Source organism: Bombina bombina, chromosome 5 (genome assembly GCF_027579735.1).
Source record: "Bombina bombina isolate aBomBom1 chromosome 5, aBomBom1.pri, whole genome shotgun sequence".
Classification (NCBI taxonomy): Eukaryota; Metazoa; Chordata; class Amphibia; order Anura; family Bombinatoridae; genus Bombina; species Bombina bombina.
In genome coordinates this window covers 135098570-135119371 of record NC_069503.1, presented here as the reverse complement: position 1 = coordinate 135119371, position 20802 = coordinate 135098570, and the positions used below count along the sequence as shown (strand labels likewise).

The 20802-nt window shown below is 40.6% G+C and overlaps 1 protein-coding gene across 3 annotated transcripts in view; it reads right to left on the bottom strand.

Moving 5' to 3' along the window:
- CCM2 (CCM2 scaffold protein) overlaps positions 1–20802 on the bottom strand; it is a 154175-nt gene that overhangs the window by 102293 nt on the left and 31080 nt on the right. Inside the window, exon 1 of one of the 3 annotated variants that reach the window (XM_053713710.1) lies at positions 1481–1577. The exons of the other annotated variants lie outside the window; for them this stretch is intronic. Coding sequence (XP_053569685.1) covers positions 1481–1483 — 3 coding nt within the window. The 5' untranslated portion in view covers positions 1484–1577. Of the gene's footprint in view, positions 1–1480; positions 1578–20802 lie in introns of those variants that run through there. 3 annotated transcript variants of the gene reach the window in all.

The window sequence follows — 20802 nt, the reverse complement described above, 5'->3', positions numbered from 1 at the left end:
TCCCCCTCATCACTAACAGAGCCAAGAAAAGGTATCTATTAGCCAGTGTGCACTAAACATACATTTGCTGCTAATTAAAAGGATTCTGTGCCGGCCGATAGGGTCCTCTTCAAGCTAGCCAGCCACTGGGTTCAGTGAACAGATTTAAAAAACATTCATACATAAAACGCACGTTCATGTATAAAAAGCTGCAGGAAAAAAAAAGTTCAAACCAAAAAAACCCGCCCAAAAAAACAGGTGTCAGTATAAAGTTCAGGAGACAGCCACGCTTATTTCTTCATTTTCTTTATTCACTATTTTAGAAAACAAAAGGAGGAATTTACATATAGATATTTCTAGAACAATCCAAAAGTTATAAGAAATATTTTACTTCCCTGAATCTGTCATATCTTTGATTATATGGATCCGTCATACCCTGGATTATACAGTATAAAAATAATAAATAAAATGATTAGGTCCCAATCTCACAGGAGTACCAAGTAATTTGCACTATAGCTAGTGGAATAAACATGCATTTTCCAAAACACCTACTGAGAACAACCTGTTAGAACATATCAATAAGTGCAATTATTACTGCTAACCACACAGAGTTTATGTTTTACAAGTGTCTTTACGTACGTATACACACACATACTGTATGTGTATATATATATGTATATATATATACAAAAAAATCTCCCAAGAAGTTCCAAGCATCCACGACTGACCGTGGTATTTAGAAAAAAGTCCAAAGTCTCTCAGAGGTAAGGTATTATTAAAATAGTAAATTTATTTATAACTATTAAAAAAGGCAGACTCCATACAAAAAAACACAAAGGGTGAAGAGCAGTAAAAAGAAAGTCTGACCGGTTTCGGTCACTCAGACCGTAGTCTTAGACAAAAAAAAAAATATATATATATATATATATATATATATATATACACACACACACACACACACACACACACATATACATATACACACACACGCACACATATACATATACGGCTTGAAATTTCCAGTGGGCCACTAGTCCTGGATGACTTAGAAATTGCAGCGGACGACTTAGAAGTTTTACCTGAGTGGATTAGTAACTTTTCCCCTCTAGCCTAGTAGCTTTAAACCCGACTATTAAACCATAGCAATATTGTTCCTCCCCTGTGTGTACATGTGTGTATATGTATAAACATTTAGATATGCAGACACACACAGTTTTTAAATCTTTCCAGCAATGTTTGGAGTTTTAAGTAAGTGACACAAATGTACTTGTCAGTGCAATAAGTTTACTGGCCCTACTACAATAAATTTGCAGCTTTCCATCTGCAACATTTGTAATTAAATAATACATACAACATCCCTTAACTTGTAATATAGAAACACTTCTTAACTATAAAACACAGGTCAGACATCTATGCAAACATTTGGGTTCAAACAAAGGAACCGTTGACAATCTTATCAAAAGAATATACTAAACCTGTTATGTACAGTAAGCTGACGTACCATGATACACGTGCAGACTTAGCAGGCCACATCAGTGCTGTCCGGATCCATCTCTTCCACCTCCATAACCCATATAGACCCCCCTCCTTATATACAGAGACACAGCAGGCTCTGACAGCCCAGACATTGACCCTCCCACCGCTGGGACTAAAAGAATGGGGAAGGCAATTCCCAGGAACTGACTTTGCAGCAAGTCCTTAGGGAGGTTCAGACAGGATCTAGAACACAAATATACTTTCCAGCTCCACCCTGACAGTGAGAGGAAACTAAGATATGTGCAGGGCAAAGTGATAAAAAATAAAGGGCAGCTTGGCTGGCTGCAGAGTTACACACATGGAAGATCCGGTGAAATGCAGATGAACCGTTAGTTGCCAGCCTGGTGCTGCAGTACTACATAGGCTAGTTTATTGTCCCTTCACATACCTCCATCCCTGGGTCTATTAGACATATTAGTGCTTATATAGGGCTGCAGTACTACATGGGCTAGTTTATTGTCCCCCTTCACATACCTCCTTCCCTGGGTCTATTAGACATATTAGTGCTTATATGGGGCTGCAGTACTACATAGGCTAGTTTATTGTCCCCCTTCACAAACCTCCTTCCCTGGGTCTATTAGACATATTAGTGCTTATATAGGGCTGCAGTACTGCATGGGCTAGTTTATTGTCCCTTCACATACCTCCATCCCTGGGTCTATTAGACATATTAGTGCTTATATAGGGCTGCAGTACTACATGGGCTAGTTTATTGTCCCTTCACATACCTCCTTCCCTGGGTATATTAGACATATTAGTGCTTATATAGGGCTGTAGTACTACATAGGCTAGTTTATTGTCCCCCTTCACATACCTCCTTCCCTGGGTCTATTAGACATATTAGTGCTTATATAGGGCTGCAGTACTACATAGGCTAGTTTATTGTCCCCCTTCACATACCTCCATCCCTGGGTCTATTAGACATATTAGTGCTTATATGGGGCTGTAGTACTACATAGGCTAGTTTATTGTCCCCCTTCACATACCTCCTTCCCTGGGTCTATTAGACATATTAGTGCTTATATGGGGCTGCAGTACTACATAGGCTAGTTTATTGTCCCTTCACATACCTCCTTCCCTGGGTCTATTAGACAAATTAGTGCTTATATGGGGCTGCAGTACTACATAGGCTAGTTTATTGTCCCCCTTCACAAACCTCCTTCCCTGGGTCTATTAGACATATTAGTGCTTATATAGGGCTGCAGTACTACATGGGCTAGTTTATTGTCCCTTCACATACCTCCATCCCTGGGTCTATTAGACATATTAGTGCTTATATAGGGCTGCAGTACTACATAGGCTAGTTTATTGTCCCCCTTCACAAACCTCCTTCCATGGGTCTATTAGACATATTAGTGCTTATATAGGGCTGCAGTACTACATAGGCTAGTTTATTGTCCCCCCTCACATACCTCCATCCCTTGGTCTATTAGACATATTAGTGCTTATATAGGGCTGCAGTACTACATAGGCTAGTTTATTGTCCCCCTTCACATACCTCCATCCCTGGGTCTATTAGACATATTAGTGCTTATATAGGGCTGCAGTACTACATAGGCTAGTTTATTGTCCGCCTTCACATACCTCCATCCCTGGGTCTATTAGACATATTAGTGCTTATATAGGGCTGCAGTACTACATGGGCTAGTTTATTGTCCCTTCACATACCTCCTTCCCTGGGTCTATTAGACATATTAGTGCTTATATAGGGCTGTAGTACTACATAGGCTAGTTTATTGTCCCTTCACATACCTCCTTCCCTGGGTCTATTAGAAATATTAGTGCTTATATAGGGCTGCAGTACTACATAGGCTAGTTTATTGTCCCTTCACATACCTCCTTCCCTGGGTCTATTAGACATATTAGTGCTTATATGGGGATGCAGTACTACATGGGCTAGTTTATTGTCCCCCTTCACATACCTCCTTCCCTGGGTCTATTAGACATATTAGTGCTTATATAGGGCTGCAGTACTACATGGGCTAGTTTATTGTCCCTTCACATACCTCCATCCCTGGGTCTATTAGACATATTAGTGCTTATATAGGGCTGCAGTACTACATAGGCTAGTTTATTGTCCCCCTTCACAAACCTCCTTCCATGGGTCTATTAGACATATTAGTGCTTATATAGGGCTGCAGTACTACATAGGCTAGTTTATTGTCCCCCTTCACAAACCTCCTTCCATGGGTCTATTAGACATATTAGTGCTTATATAGGGCTGCAGTACTACATAGGCTAGTTTATTGTCCCCCCTCACATACCTCCATCCCTTGGTCTATTAGACATATTAGTGCTTATATAGGGCTGCAGTACTACATAGGCTAGTTTATTGTCCCCCTTCACAAACCTCCTTCCATGGGTCTATTAGACATATTAGTGCTTATATAGGGCTGCAGTACTACATAGGCTAGTTTATTGTCCGCCTTCACATACCTCCTTCCATGGGTCTATTAGACATATTAGTGCTTATATAGGGCTGCAGTACTACATAGGCTAGTTTATTGTCCGCCTTCACATACCTCCATCCCTGGGTCTATTAGACATATTAGTGCTTATATAGGGCTGCAGTACTACATGGGCTAGTTTATTGTCCCTTCACATACCTCCTTCCCTGGGTCTATTAGACATATTAGTGCTTATATAGGGCTGTAGTACTACATAGGCTAGTTTATTGTCCCTTCACATACCTCCTTCCCTGGGTCTATTAGAAATATTAGTGCTTATATAGGGCTGCAGTACTACATAGGCTAGTTTATTGTCCCTTCACATACCTCCTTCCCTGGGTCTATTAGACATATTAGTGCTTATATGGGGATGCAGTACTACATGGGCTAGTTTATTGTCCCCCTTCACATACCTCCTTCCCTGGGTCTATTAGACATATTAGTGCTTATATAGGGCTGCAGTACTACATAGGCTAGTTTATTGTCCCTTCACAAACCTCCTTCCATGGGTCTATTAGACATATTAGTGCTTATATAGGGCTGCAGTACTACATAGGCTAGTTTATTGTCCCTTCACATACCTCCTTCCCTGGGTCTATTAGACATATTAGTGCTTATATAGGGCTGCAGTACTACATAGGCTAGTTTATTGTCCCTTCACAAACCTCCTTCCCTGGGTCTATTAGACACTTTAGTGCTTATATGGGGCTGCAGTACTACATGGGCTAGTTTATTGTCCCCCTTCACATACCTCCTTCCCTGGGTCTATTAGACATTTTAGTGCTTATATGGGGCTGCAGTACTACATAGGCTAGTTTATTGTCCCTTCACAAACCTCCTTCCCTGGGTCTATTAGACATATTAGTGCTTATATAGGGCTGTAGTACTACATAGGCTAGTGTATTGTCCCCCTTCACATACCTCCTTCCCTGGGTCTATTAGACATATTAGTGCTTATATGGGGATGTAGTACTACATGGGCTAGTTTATTGTCCCCCATCACATACCTCCTTCCCTGGGTCTATTAGACATATTAGTGCTTATATAGGGCTGTAGTACTACATGGGCTAGTTTATTGTCCCCCTTCACATACCTCCTTCCCTGGGTCTATTAGACATATTAGTGCTTATATAGGGCTGTAGTACTACATGGGCTAGTTTATTGTCCCTTCACATACCTCCTTCCCTGGGTCTATTAGACATATTAGTGCTTATATAGGGCTGTAGTACTATATGGGCTAGTTTATTGTCCCTTCACAAACCTCCTTCCCTGGGTCTATTAGACATATTAGTGCTTATATAGGGCTGTAGTACTACATGGGCTAGTTTATTGTCCCTTCACATACCTCCTTCCCTGAATCTATTAGACAGTTTAGTGCTTATATGGGGGAGAGGGAATCAAACAGTTATATTATAAGTTATAAAAGCCAGATGTATGTGTATTGCAGGGCTCCACAGATTTTGTCAGCTACATATTGTGTATTTAGGAGCACAGTTTTTTGTATACAAGTATTAGTAGAATTACAGACAGCCTAGGAGCGGTGTGTCCCTGGATGCTGGTATGCATCAAAACCCACTCCATAGCCCCCAAAATTTCCCTGCTGGTACCCAGAACCAGGAGGAGTGACGTTGCTGTGGGCAAAGAGAATATCTGAGATGCCCAGGGCAAGAGAGTCAGGGCAATGCTGGGCAGGTTTTACGTATAATCTTTATGTGTAATGCACAATGCTATACAAGGCAAGGCAGACTGGCACAGTAGGATTGCAGGAATTCTCCCTAGTCTACTGAGAAGTCTATGTCCCTGCCCTGAATAAAACTATGAATATTGTCATGCCAGAGGAAATATGGCCTTGTGACATGGGAGTTTTCACCATCAGCCAATTAACACTCTGTCCTTTTCTTGGAAAAATATCTGTAACCAGTATACTCGACAGTCTATCTTTCAAAATGAGAGAATGCTGGACTTTTAAGCTCTCATATAAAATGTACAAAAGCTAACAGGAACCAGTTATTGCACATCATTACAACCCTACTCTGAATTGAAGCACATGGGGAAACTGTCTAATATTCTCCATTAGAGACATCAGGGATAATTTTAGATAAAGTATGTGATAAAAGTTTCATTTAGAAGATAATCTGTCCCCGGGTGACAGTGACAGTTCAGGAGGCAGATGGCTTGTGCTGCAGTGACAGTCTGATATCTAGGAACTCAAATAAAAAAACTACACACTGTAGGAGGTTTTAGCAAATGATTAAAACGGTTTCCCATTAATACTGGTGTTAGCAAAACCATTCAGAAGCACAAAGTCAGAGCATCCCCAGTTACCACAAAGCAGCACAGATGCCGCTGGGATACAATTAACAGTTGCTGGACAAGGGAGGTGAAGAAGTTGTCAGTCTTCCTTATACTATTACAGAAGAAACAAGAGGTCATGATTTGAAGCTGGAGGGCAGCTGGTTAAGTAGTAAGAGCTGCTTTACAGAAAGGGTGGTTAATGTTTGGAACACACTTTCTATAGAGGGGATACAAATTGTAGAACTGAATAATGTTATCCTGACAATTAACGCTTCCAAGAGAAATATGTACAGACTCTATGTGTCATCTGGTTCTGATCTACAGCCAAAATCTAGGTTTCCATGTTTATAGCTGGGGAAAATTCACCAAAGAAAACATTCTACTAGAGTTGTCCACTTGTATATTGTACTGCCAAGCTTGCTGGAAATTGATCTGAAGCCCGGAATAGTAGAATTTGCCTCAGCAGAACACACAAGTCAGTGCACAGCAGACACAGGACAGAGGGAGCGAGTTCGTCAGAGTTAGGAAACAGGACAGCCAGGACAATACAGCAACACCTCCTTCTCAAGTTTCCTGTTTTTACGCTCCACTGGCACCTACCTTGGAAAGAAGAGTCCAGGGAAAGCTTTTCAGCATCAAATTAAAAAAAAGGTTAAATAGAAAGACACGGGACTGCCATCTTTTCCACACATCAGACACAGAGCAGCACCTTTCTCTTGCTATGAGAAGCAGCTTTCCCACGTTAAAGGGACAGTCAAACATAAATTCAACTTTCAGAATTTAGACAGATGTAAATTAGAAAGTTTGTTTTTATTTGCATGTCCTATTATTAAATAGCTTCGCTCTCTTAGCATCCCTGGTTGAAGAGTTAACCTAAGTAAGCTCAGACGAAGCAATGCACTACTGGGAGCTAGCAGAACACATCTGAGTCAATGACAAGAGACATATAAGAGCAGCAACCAATTACCAGTTAGCTCACACTAGTGCATTGTTGATAATGAACCTATCTAGGTTTACTCTTCAACAAAGAATACTAAGGGAACAAAGCACATTTGACAATACAAGTAAATGCTCTGACTGAACCGTCGGTTTAATTTTGAATTTACTGTCCCTTTAATAATGCTTAGCACCAGTTTTCAAAACATATAAATAAACCATTACAAATGAGACATAAAAATGAAGGATGTATGCTAAAGGCCCAAAATCAGCAAGAACTTGCCAGACCACGTATGATATTCAGCGGACAGAAAGAAAAAAAAAGGTACAAATATAAACATAAATGAGTGACAACAAATCTAGCTCCAAAGTGCGTCCATTTTTAAAAAAAAGATGAAATAGTGTGTTTTTTTTACTGCTAAAAAGATTCCATATAGGAAACTTCACAAATAACAAATGTCACAAGGTATTTTAAATAAGATTTTTTTCTTTAAGTTTCTGCATTGCTATTTTCCTCTTCTACAGCCGAGTCTGCTTAATATATGCAGGTTATTTGATTAACCTGCATTTAATCTAAATACAAAAATATACACTGTGTCTGGCTCCTTCAATATAAAAAAGGTAAGAAAACCAAGCCCATCAGTGCAGCTCCCTTCCAGGAAAGGTAGATCAGCGGACAAGAAAGCTCTGAGATGTCCCAAACAGGCACACATGACATGAAGCACAACTGGAAGGGGAGAGGTGCGGCTGGAAGTATTTTCATTGAGGACCATAGAGTTGTACAGACTGAGATGACTTATTTTCAATTTATCAGATTTCTGCTATTTCCTAAATAAAGTAGCTAAAAGCTTTGTGCACACAATGTTGGGCTTTCAGGAGAAACAGAATAACGATAATAATGCAAGAACAAATCCACTGCAAATGTTCAAACGTCAGCAGGAGCTGTGCTACAAAGGGAAAGTGAATATCATATCTATGGGTTGTTGTGGTTCTATTTTTAGGTGCAGCAATAAAACTACAGTATGCGCATTATAAACTTCACATGCAAACTGTAATGGCCAGTATACACCTTTATCTCCCCCTAGTGGTAAATGAAAAAACAGCTGGATTTGCTTGTGTATCAGTTAACATCCTACAGTAAAGTCTATTGGAGATTTTCTAGAAAAAGAATGCAAGTTGTAGAACAGAGCTGCTCATTATATATATTGTTTACACAGAGAGCTAAAGGGTTAGGAGGAAAGAAGAGAAAAGCAAAAAAACACAAACCTTAAAATATATACACATTTCCCAGGTGCTTTATACTATGTCAATTGCACATCCCTGATCTTTGAGTAAATCAAATACATATCATTTATCATTTTTTTATTCAGCTGAACAAAAACATTTGTCTAAACTGTTTAAATACTTAGCTTAGCCTGATCAGTAGCTTATAGCACAACACTTAGGACTGGAGGAGACAAATGCCGGGACCCTAAACAACTTGTTCCAGGATTTCTATGATGTTCTTATGCCTCACAACTCAAGATCTTTATTAAAACACACTAACAAGAAAGTAAAGTATGCACGCTCCTCTCCTGAAACCATTAAAGGGACATGTTGAAGCATTTGAAAGTGATGCAGCATGTCTGTAAAAAGAGGACTAGAAAATATCACCTGATCATTTTTATGAAAAAAGGAGTTAACCTTCAGGAACTGTTTGTACTAAAACAAAAGCTAATCAGCATCATTAGAGCAGAGTTCAAACTTAGTATTACTGTGATCTTGCAGGATTTCACCATAATCTTGTGAGATTTCATAGTAAGCTTCCTTACACTGATGCCGGATGCACGCTGCTTTGCACGTCCTGGGACAAGCACCCTGAATGGCTGCTTAATGTCCCTTTACAATGGGATGTGGCTAATGAGTAAATTTTGAGGTAAAATATCTTTACTTTTTTTACATAGAGATGATCAAGTGTCCTGTCTCTTCCATGTGTCAGGTCATATCAGATATGATTTAAGACTACGTCCTCGTTTAACTTCTCTCACTACTCTACCTATTGACACTGGGAGGACAGTTAGATGCCGCTTCTGTTTTCGCATTATGCCAGATTAATATGTAAGTGTTTTTATTATTCACCGGCGTTGCGCTTTGATTCTCCCACATTGTGTTAATATATTGCGCACAAGATACCCAACGGCTAATGTTTGCTCTGGGATCCGCTCCGGTTTTATTACCAGATTGCTGTAAGTTAGCACTGTTGCTACAACTGCTTGCTGGTATATGCTGACATTTTAATATTGGTTTAGATCTGTGCGTATACAGCTAGTTTAGTCGTTAATAGCATATTTATGGGTTGTATGAGCTATTTGGTCACAACCAATCACGGTGATATTTATATATTGTTTTCTTACTCTCACAGTATCAGCCCACCCTGGTTGATCCTTGTATATAAAAAAGATTTGTTCACTATTGATTTGGTCCATTTAGCTGATTTAAAGGTTATTTATAGCCTGGGCCGGTGGCCTTAATTATTTTGTTTTCCTGGATGGTCATGTGTATGCTCTCATTAATAATATTCACAGTATTTACAATTTTTTATTGGTGTGTTATTAATTGTTGCATTTATTGTCTGCTGCTTTGCTTGCTGATATGTGCCTCAGATGCTTAAAGCGTGTATACTCTTTGTGGAGAGACAACATACGTCTATGTACATAAGTTTACATTCATTTAATTATGGTTCCTAGTGATGCTGCCGGCTCAGGTATCATGACACTAACTGGCGGATTCTAGATGATTCAGTTATATCATGAACCCTTATATTGCTACACACAGCTGGTTTCCTTTATTCCTTCCTCATTTAGTTGCTCTACGCATAACTATTGGATAATTAACCTTACACTTCCCACAGAACACATTTGTGTATGTTAATTCCTCTCTCTCTCCATTGACCTGAAACTCTGAGTGATCTCTGTGAATATGTCTATATGTTGATACATTATGTCAAGCCTGAATTCAACCATGATGAAGATTGACTCATTTAGACACTTGATAAGTGCACATATATCCCACGAGTTGTATACACAGCTTTGCTCTTAGACTATGATGGTGGCTAGTCAGTAGATACTACAGGTCTGTAATGATTTTAACTTGTACATAGATATTAGTTCTAATAGATAAGCATTGAGCTATAGTATGTTTATGGGATTCATGGTGTTTCTATTTTTTGGCACACATTTATATGTATACTTAATTTCATTTCTCAGTTTTTTATGTTTTTAGGACATGTTGTCTTGATAAAGGCCCGACTTTAGGCCGAAACGTCAACATTGACTTTTAAGAAATCTCTTCAATAAAGCTTTAATTATTCTTAAAAATCCTGCGAGTGCCCATACCTATGAGACTGTTATATACGTTGTACCTTTTTGGATTGCACCCTGGTCATCTATGGAGCACTAAGGGTGGAGTGCTTGGTGACATATATTAAAAATATGAAGAATGTATCAGCAATTCCTATCCAGCACTAACTAATCACTAAAAATATGCGTGGATATACTGCCTTAGCGCTAAAGACCTACAACATAACAATATATTCATAGATAGCACAATGCTACAATACACTGCAAGAAAGGAAGCATAAAATAAAGCATTTATTGGAGTTCCAATAGGCAACAAATATATAATATATATATATATATATATATATATATATATATATATATAACAGTAATTAGGTCATTCAACTCCTATCATAGTGCACTATGAATACCAAGAAAATCTCTCAGAGAGCTCTCAACGCAAAAAATGTAAAATAAAAAAAATAAACAGTATGTATTCATTAAGTTAACTAAAAGTTCCAAAATCCTGCAAGTTCACAGGTATAGATTTCTGAAGTTGCCAGGATTGAGATAGAGGAATTATATCCTATAGTTGAATGTTCCACACAAATAATATATATTGAATAGTCAGTGTGTCTGGGTATTGAAAGGTTTGCACAGTAAACACCCTTATTCCGACAGATGCTTTGATTGCTGTGTTAGGACGATATATCTGTGTATTGATTTTACCCTTTATGGTCTGTTAACTACTTAAATTCAGGTCATTGTTACTTGCCCTTTTCTAGGCAATACTGGAAGGTGCTGACAACACCCTAATATAATTACTTTTCTGACTATTTAAGAAGTCTTTCTTGTTGTCGTGCACGTTCAGTTTTATATATAACAGTCCTTAGTGTGAAATACCAATACATAGCATATGCAGATATGGCAGGTTTTGATAAAACAGAATGGGACTTTGATATGAATGAAACCTTCTCTTTACCAGGCAGTTCAGTTAACACTAACCAAAATTAAGAAGAGAGCCAAATGATCTTTAACCCCTTAATGACCACAGCACTTTTCCATTTTCTGTCCGTTTGGGACCAAGGCTATTTTTACATTTTTGCGGTGTTTGTGTTTAGCTGTAATTTTCCTCTTACTCGTTTACTGTACCCACACATATTATATATCGTTTTTCTCGCCATTAAATGGACTTTCTAAAGATACCATTATTTTCATCATATCTTATAATTTACTATAAAAAAAATTATAAAATATATGAGGAAAAAATGGAAAAAAACACACTTTTTCTAACTTTGACCCCCAAAATCTGTTACACATCTACAACCACCAAAAAACACCTATGCTAAATAGTTTCTAAATTTTGTCCAGAGTTTAGAAATACCCAATGTTTACATGTTCTTTGCTTTTTTTGCAAGTTATAGGGCCATAAATACAAGTAGCACTTTGCTATTTCCAAACCACTTTTTTTTTTAAATTAGCGCTAGTTACATTAGAACACTGATATCTTTCAGGAATCCCTGAATATCCCATGACATGTATATATTTTTTTTAGAAGACATCCCAAAGTATTGATCTAGGCCAATTTTGGTATATTTCATGCCACCATTTCACCGCCAAATGTGATCAAATAAAAAAAATTGTTCACTTTTTCACATTTTTTTTTTTTTTACAAACTTTAGGTTTCTCACTGAAATTATTTACAAACAGCTTGTGCAATTATGGCATAAATGGTTGTAAATTTTTCTCTGGGATCCCCTTTGTTCAGAAATAGCAGACATATATGGCTTTGGAGCTGCTTTTTAGTAATTAGAAGGCCGCTAAATGCCATTGCGCACCACATATGTATTATGCCCAGCAGTGAAGGAGTTAATTAGGGAGCATGTAGGGAGCTTTTTGGGGTAATTTTAGCTTTAGTGTAGTGTAGTAGACAACCCAAAGTATTTATCTAGGCCCATTTTGGTATATTTCATACCACCATTTCACCGCCAAATGCGATAAAAAAAAAAAACGTTAAATTTTTCCAAATTTTAGGTTTCTCACTGAAATCATTTACAAACAGCTTATGCAGTTATGGCACAAATGGTTGTAAATGCTTCTCTGGGATCCCCTTTGTTCAGAAATAGCAGACATATATGGCTTTGGCATTGCTTTTTGGTATTTAGAAGGCCGCTAAATGCCGCTGCGCATCACACGTGTATTATGGCTAGCAGTGAAGGGGTTAATTAGGTAGCTTGTAGGGTTAATTTTAGCTTTAGTGTAGAGATCAGGCTCCCACCTGACACATCACCCCCCCGATCCCCCCCAAACAGCTCTCTTACCTCCCCCACCCCACAATTGTCCCCTCCATCTTAAGTACTGGCAGAAATTCTGCCAGTACTAAAATAAAAGGCATCCTTTTTTCTTTCTTTTTTTTTTCCTGTGCATATTTACATATGCTGCTGTGTAGGATCCCCCCCCTTAGCCCCCAACCTCCCTGCCCCCCCCCCCCCCCCAACAGCTCTCTAACCTCCCCCTCTACCTTCTTGGCAGCCATCTTGGGTACTGGCAGCTGTCTGCCAGTACCCAGTTTACAATATTTTTACTCTTTTTTATTTTTTTCTGTAGTGTAGCTTCCCCACGACCAACCCCCACCCCCACCCCTCCCAGATCCCTTAGATTAAGTTTTTGGGGCATTTATTCCCCCTCTTTCTCCCACTTATACAACATCATTTCTGTAGTGTAAGCGGTTCCCACCCACTCCCTCCCCGTGCACGCCCGCCCGCCCCGTGCACGCGCACGTGTCTGTGCACGCCCCTGACTGTCCCGCCCCCGATCCCGCCCCCCTCAGTGTCTCAGAAACCATCGATGGCCGCCCACCCGCCTCCCACTGCAGCTCCCACCCACCAACGAATGCGGCCATCGATGTCCGGTGTAGAGAGGGCCACAGAGTGGCTCTCTCTGCACCGGAGGGGTACAAATTGTTATTGCAGGATGCCTCGATATTGAGGCATCCTGCAATAACCGGAAAGCAGCTGGAAGCGATGAGGATCGCTTCCAGCTGCTTTCCAAACCGAGGACGTACGCCATACGTCCTCAGGCGTTAACTGTATTTTTTCTGAGGACGTATGGCGTACGTCCTCGGTCATTAAGGGGTTAAAGTTTTTAAAACATATAAAACCAAAATTTTGAAAGAACAAAAATTGAAATGGGAAATTTCGAGCTTAAAGGGCCATAATACCCAAATGTTTTAACACTTGAAAGTGATGCAGCATAGCTGTAAAAAGCTGACTAGAAAATATCTCCTGAACATCTCTATGTAAAAAAGAAAGATATTTTACCTCAAAAGTTCCTCAGTAGCCACCTCCCATTGTAAAGGATTTCTAAGCAGCATTTTAGTGTGTCAGTCCTGGGACATCTGAAGGGATGAGCATCGTGCACTCTCATCTTATTTCACCAATCAGGTAAAGGAAGTTTACAATGAAATCTCATGAGAGTCAAGTCAAATCTCATGAGATCACAGTAAAAGTTCATGACCTCAGCACTGCTGATGATGATTGGCTGCTGTTCATTTCTTCATTTTTTTTAATTTTTTTTACCTGAAGCTGGGAGCAGTTGAGTATAACTTTTTACACAGAACTTATTCTGCTGAGCTGAGGAAATTGTGAGGTAAAATATCTTCCTTTTTTACATAGTGATGCTCAGGTGATATTTTCCTGTCAGCTTTTTACAGTTATACTGCATCAGTTTCAAGTGATTTAGCATATGAGTATTATGTCCCTTTAAATAAATACCTAGAAGCATAAATGATACCTAGAGGGTTACGTGTTAGAAAAAGACCTGGCTCAAATTTGAATGAACCACTATTGGAGGATTTCCAGAAAAAATGGGATAATTATGCGAGTGAATGTGCTTTTAATTGGATGAGACTTATGATTGACGAAAATGAATTAAGACTTAAACAAGTGCAAACTGACTTGATTGAAGCGAAATTAAAAATTGATGAATGTAAGACTAATGAACAGTATGATAAATTAATGGGAGTGGCTAAATTTACAAGTTAGAAAAATTCAAGAAAATTAAATTTAGAAAAAGGAGAACATTTGAAAGAGACTGGGATGACTATCAACAAAATAAAGTTTATAATTATTCAATTCAGACAAGCAGTTCAGAATCAGGTAGCTCATTAGCTAAGGATAAAAACAAACAAAGGTTTAGTCAAAGACGTGGTAGAAGAAGGGATTTTTTAGGCCAGAGACAACAAGAGATAAAAGAAGCAGGAGAAGAGGCAGGAAACACAAGAAAGCAAAAAATATCCACTCAGGAATCAATTGAAAGAGAAGCAGAAAATCTGATAAATACTTAAAAAGTGGTAAACCTCTCTGAAGTAACTCTCTCAGACTATCAAATTCAGGTGTTGGGCAAGGGATTGTCCTTTGCTCCAACAAATAAATGCGATAAATTTATAGTGGTTAAAGATTTAAATTTATTTGCTAGAAAAACAGAATTTATGTTTACCTGATAAATTACTTTCTCCAACGGTGTGTCCGGTCCACGGCGTCATCCTTACTTGTGGGATATTCTCTTCCCCAACAGGAAATGGCAAAGAGCCCAGCAAAGCTGGTCACATGATCCCTCCTAGGCTCCGCCTACCCCAGTCATTCGACCGACGTTAAGGAGGAATATTTGCATAGGAGAAACCATATGGTACCGTGGTGACTGTAGTTAAAGAAAATAAATTATCAGACCTGATTAAAAAAACCAGGGCGGGCCGTGGACCGGACACACCGTTGGAGAAAGTAATTTATCAGGTAAACATAAATTCTGTTTTCTCCAACATAGGTGTGTCCGGTCCACGGCGTCATCCTTACTTGTGGGAACCAATACCAAAGCTTTAGGACACGGATGAAGGGAGGGAGCAAATCAGGTCACCTAAATGGAAGGCACCACGGCTTGCAAAACCTTTCTCCCAAAAATAGCCTCAGAAGAAGCAAAAGTATCAAACTTGTAAAATTTGGTAAAAGTGTGCAGTGAAGACCAAGTCGCTGCCCTACATATCTGATCAACAGAAGCCTCGTTCTTGAAGGCCCATGTGGAAGCCACAGCCCTAGTGGAATGAGCTGTGATTCTTTCGGGAGGCTGCCGTCCGGCAGTCTCGTAAGCCAATCTGATGATGCTTTTAATCCAAAAAGAGAGAGAGGTAGAAGTTGCTTTTTGACCTCTCCTTTTACCAGAATAAACAACAAACAAGGAAGATGTTTGTCTAAAATCCTTTGTAGCATCTAAATAGAATTTTAGAGCGCGAACAACATCCAAATTGTGCAACAAACGTTCCTTCTTTGAAACTGGTTTCGGACACAGAGAAGGTACGATAATCTCCTGGTTAATGTTTTTGTTAGAAACAACTTTTGGAAGAAAACCAGGTTTAGTACGTAAAACCACCTTATCTGCATGGAACACCAGATAAGGAGGAGAACACTGCAGAGCAGATAATTCTGAAACTCTTCTAGCAGAAGAAATTGCAACTAAAAACAAAACTTTCCAAGATAATAACTTAATATCAACGGAATGCAAGGGTTCAAACGGAACCCCCTGAAGAACTGAAAGAACTAAATTGAGACTCCAAGGAGGAGTCAAAGGTTTGTAAACAGGCTTAATTCTAACCAGAGCCTGAACAAAGGCTTGAACATCTGGCACAGCGGCCAGCTTTTTGTGAAGTAACACAGACAAGGCAGAAATCTGTCCCTTCAGGGAACTTGCAGATAATCCTTTTTCCAATCCTTCTTGAAGGAAGGATAGAATCCTAGGAATCTTAACCTTGTCCCAAGGGAATCCTTTAGATTCACACCAACAGATATATTTTTTCCAAATTTTGTGGTAAATCTTTCTAGTTACAGGCTTTCTGGCCTGAACAAGAGTATCGATAACAGAATCTGAGAATCCTCGCTTCGATAAGATCAAGCGTTCAATCTCCAAGCAGTCAGCTGGAGTGAAACCAGATTCGGATGTTCGAACGGACCCTGAACAAGAAGGTCTCGTCTCAAAGGTAGCTTCCAAGGAGGAGCCGATGACATATTCACCAGATCTGCGTACCAAGTCCTGCGTGGCCACGCAGGAGCTATCAAGATCACCGACGCCCTCTCCTGATTGATCCTGGCTACCAGCCTGGGGATGAGAGGAAACGGCGGGAACACATAAGCTAGTTTGAAGGTCCAAGGTGCTACTAGTGCATCCACTAGAGCCGCCTTGGGATCCCTGGATCTGGACCCGTAGCAAGGAACTTTGAAGTTCTGACGAGAGGCCATCAGATCCATGTCTGGAATGCCCCACAGCTGAGTGACTTGGGCAAAGATTTCCGGATGGAGTTCCCACTCCCCCGGATGCAATGTCTGACGACTCAGAAAATCCGCTTCCCAATTTTCCACTCCTGGGATGTGGATAGCAGACAGGTGGCAGGAGTGAGACTCCGCCCATAGAATGATTTTGGTCACTTCTTCCATCGCCAGGGAACTCCTTGTTCCCCCCTGATGGTTGATGTACGCAACAGTTGTCATGTTGTCTGATTGAAACCGTATGAACTTGGCCCTCGCAAGCTGAGGCCAAGCCTTGAGAGCATTGAATATCGCTCTCAGTTCCAGAATATTTATCGGTAGAAGAGATTCTTCCCGAGACCAAAGACCCTGAGCTTTCAGGGATCCCCAGACCGCGCCCCAGCCCATCAGACTGGCGTCGGTCGTGACAATGACCCACTCTGGTCTGCGGAATGTCATCCCTCGTGACAGGTTGTCCAGGGACAGCCACCAACGGAGTGAGTCTCTGGTCCTCTGATTTACTTGTATCTTCGGAGACAAGTCTGTATAGTCCCCATTCCACTGACTGAGCATGCACAGTTGTAATGGTCTTAGATGAATGCGTGCAAAAGGAACTATGTCCATTGCCGCTACCATCAACCCGATCACTTCCATGCACTGAGCTATGGAAGGAAGAGGAACGGAATGGAGTATCCGACAAGAGTCTAGAAGTTTTGTTTTTCTGGCCTCTGTCAGAAAAATCCTCATTTCTAAGGAGTCTATTATTGTTCCCAAGAAGGGAACCCTTGTTGACGGAGATAGAGAACTCTTTTCCACGTTCACTTTCCATCCGTGAGATCTGAGAAAGGCCAGGACAATGTCCGTGTGAGCCTTTGCTTGAGGAAGGGACGACGCTTGAATCAGAATGTCGTCCAAGTAAGGTACTACAGCAATGCCCCTTGGTCTTAGCACAGCTAGAAGGGACCCTAGTACCTTTGTGAAAATCCTTGGAGCAGTGGCTAATCCGAAAGGAAGCGCCACGAACTGGTAATGTTTGTCCAGGAATGCGAACCTCAGGAACCGATGATGTTCCTTGTGGATAGGAATATGTAGATACGCATCCTTTAAATCCACCGTGGTCATGAATTGACCTTCCTGGATGGAAGGAAGAATAGTTCGAATGGTTTCCATCTTGAACGATGGAACCTTGAGAAACTTGTTTAAGATCTTGAGATCTAAGATTGGTCTGAACGTTCCCTCTTTTTTGGGAACTATAAACAGATTGGAGTAGAACCCCATCCCTTGTTCTCTTAATGGAACGGGATGAATCACTCCCATTTTTAACAGGTCTTCTACACAATGTAAGAATGCCTGTCTTTTTATGTGGTCTGAAGACAACTGAGACCTGTGGAACCTCCCCCTTGGGGGAAGTCCCTTGAATTCCAGAAGATAACCTTGGGAGACTATTTCTAGCGCCCAAGGATCCAGAACATCTCTTGCCCAAGCCTGAGCGAAGAGAGAGAGTCTGCCCCCCACCAGATCCGGTCCCGGATCGGGGGCCAACATTTCATGCTGTCTTGGTAGCAGTGGCAGGTTTCTTGGCCTGCTTTCCCTTGTTCCAGCCTTGCATTGGTCTCCAAGCTGGCTTGGCTTGAGAAGTATTACCCTCTTGCTTAGAGGACGTAGCACTTTGGGCTGGTCCGTTTCTACGAAAGGGACGAAAATTAGGTTTATTTTTTGCCTTGAAAGGCCGATCCTGAGGAAGGGCGTGGCCCTTACCCCCAGTGATATCCGAGATAATCTCTTTCAAGTCAGGGCCAAACAGCGTTTTCCCCTTGAAAGGAATGTTAAGTAGCTTGTTCTTGGAAGACGCATCAGCCGACCAAGATTTCAACCAAAGCGCTCTGCGCGCCACAATAGCAAACCCAGAATTCTTAGCCGCTAACCTAGCCAATTGCAAAGTGGCGTCTAGGGTGAAAGAATTAGCCAATTTGAGAGCATTGATTCTGTCCATAATCTCCTCATAAGGAGGAGAATCACTGTCGACCGCCTTTATCAGCTCATCGAACCAGAAACATGCGGCTGTAGCGACAGGGACAATGCATGAAATTGGTTGTAGAAGGTAACCCTGCTGAACAAACATCTTTTTAAGCAAACCTAATTTTTTATCCATAGGATCTTTGAAAGCACAACTATCCTCTATGGGTATAGTGGTGCGTTTGTTTAAAGTGGAAACCGCTCCCTCGACCTTGGGGACTGTCTGCCATAAGTCCTTTCTGGGGTCGACCATAGGAAACAATTTTTTAAATATGGGGGGAGGGACGAAAGGAATACCGGGCCTTTCCCATTCTTTATTAACAATGTCCGCCACCCGCTTGGGTATAGGAAAAGCTTCTGGGAGCCCCGGCACCTCTAGGAACTTGTCCATTTTACATAGTTTCTCTGGGATGACCAACTTGTCACAATCATCCAGAGTGGATAATACCTCCTTAAGCAGAATGCGGAGATGTTCCAACTTAAATTTAAATGCAATCACATCAGGTTCAGCTTGTTGAGAAATGTTCCCTGAATCAGTAATTTCTCCCTCAGACAAAACCTCCCTGGCCCCATCAGACTGAGTTAGGGGCCCTTCAGAAATATTAATATCAGCGTCGTCATGCTCTTCAGTATCTAAAACAGAGCAGTCGCGCTTACGCTGATAAGTGTTCATTTTGGCTAAAATGTTTTTGACAGAATTATCCATTACAGCCGTTAATTGTTGCATAGTAAGGAGTATTGGCGCGCTAGATGTACTAGGGGCCTCCTGAGTGGGCAAGACTCGTGTAGACGAAGGAGGGAATGATGCAGTACCATGCTTACTCCCCTCACTTGAGGAATCATCTTGGGCATCATTGTCATTGTCACATAAATCACATTTATTTAAATGAATAGGAATTCTGGCTTCCCCACATTCAGAACACAGTCTATCTGGTAGTTCAGACATGTTAAACAGGCATAAACTTGATAACAAGTACAAAAAACGTTTTAAAATAAAACCGTTACTGTCACTTTAAATTTTAAACTGAACACACTTTATTACTGCAAATGCGAAAAAACATGAAGGAATTGTTCAAAATTTACCAAATTTTCACCACAGTGTCTTAAAGCCTTAAAAGTATTGCACACCAAATTTGGAAGCTTTAACCCTTAAAATAACGGAACCGGAGCCGTTTTGAACTTTAACCCCTTTACAGTCCCTGGTATCTGCTTTGCTGAGACCCAACCAAGCCCCAAGGGGAATACGATACCAAATGACGCCTTCAGAAAGTCTTTTCTAAGTATCAGAGCTCCTCTCACATGCGACTGCATGCCATGCCTCTCAAAAACAAGTGCGCAACACCGGCGCGAAAATGAGGCTCTGCCTATGCTTTGGGAAAGCCCCTAAAGAATAAGGTGTCTAAAACAGTGCCTGCCGATATTATTATATCAAAATACCCAGATAAAATGATTCCTCAAGGCTAAATATGTGTTAATAATCAATCGATTTAGCCCAAAAAAAGTCTACAGTCTTAATAAGCCCTTTTTGAAGCCCTTATTTACAATCGTAATAAACATGGCTTACCGGATCCCAGAGGGAAAATGACAGCTTCCAGCATTACATCGTCTTGTTAGAATGTGTCATACCTCAAGCAGCAAGAGACTGCTCACTGTTCCCCCAAATGAAGTTAATTGCTCTCAACAGTCCTGTGTGGAACAGCCATGGATTTTAGTGACGGTTGCTAAAATCATTTTCCTCATACAAACAGAAATCTTCATCTCTTTTCTGTTTCTGAGTAAATAGTACATACCAGCACTATTTCAAAATAACAAACTCTTGATTGAATAATAAAAACTACAGTTAAACACTAAAAAACTCTAAGCCATCTCCGTGGAGATGTTGCCTGTACAACGGCAAAGAGAATGACTGGGGTAGGCGGAGCCTAGGAGGGATCATGTGACCAGCTTTGCTGGGCTCTTTGCCATTTCCTGTTGGGGAAGAGAATA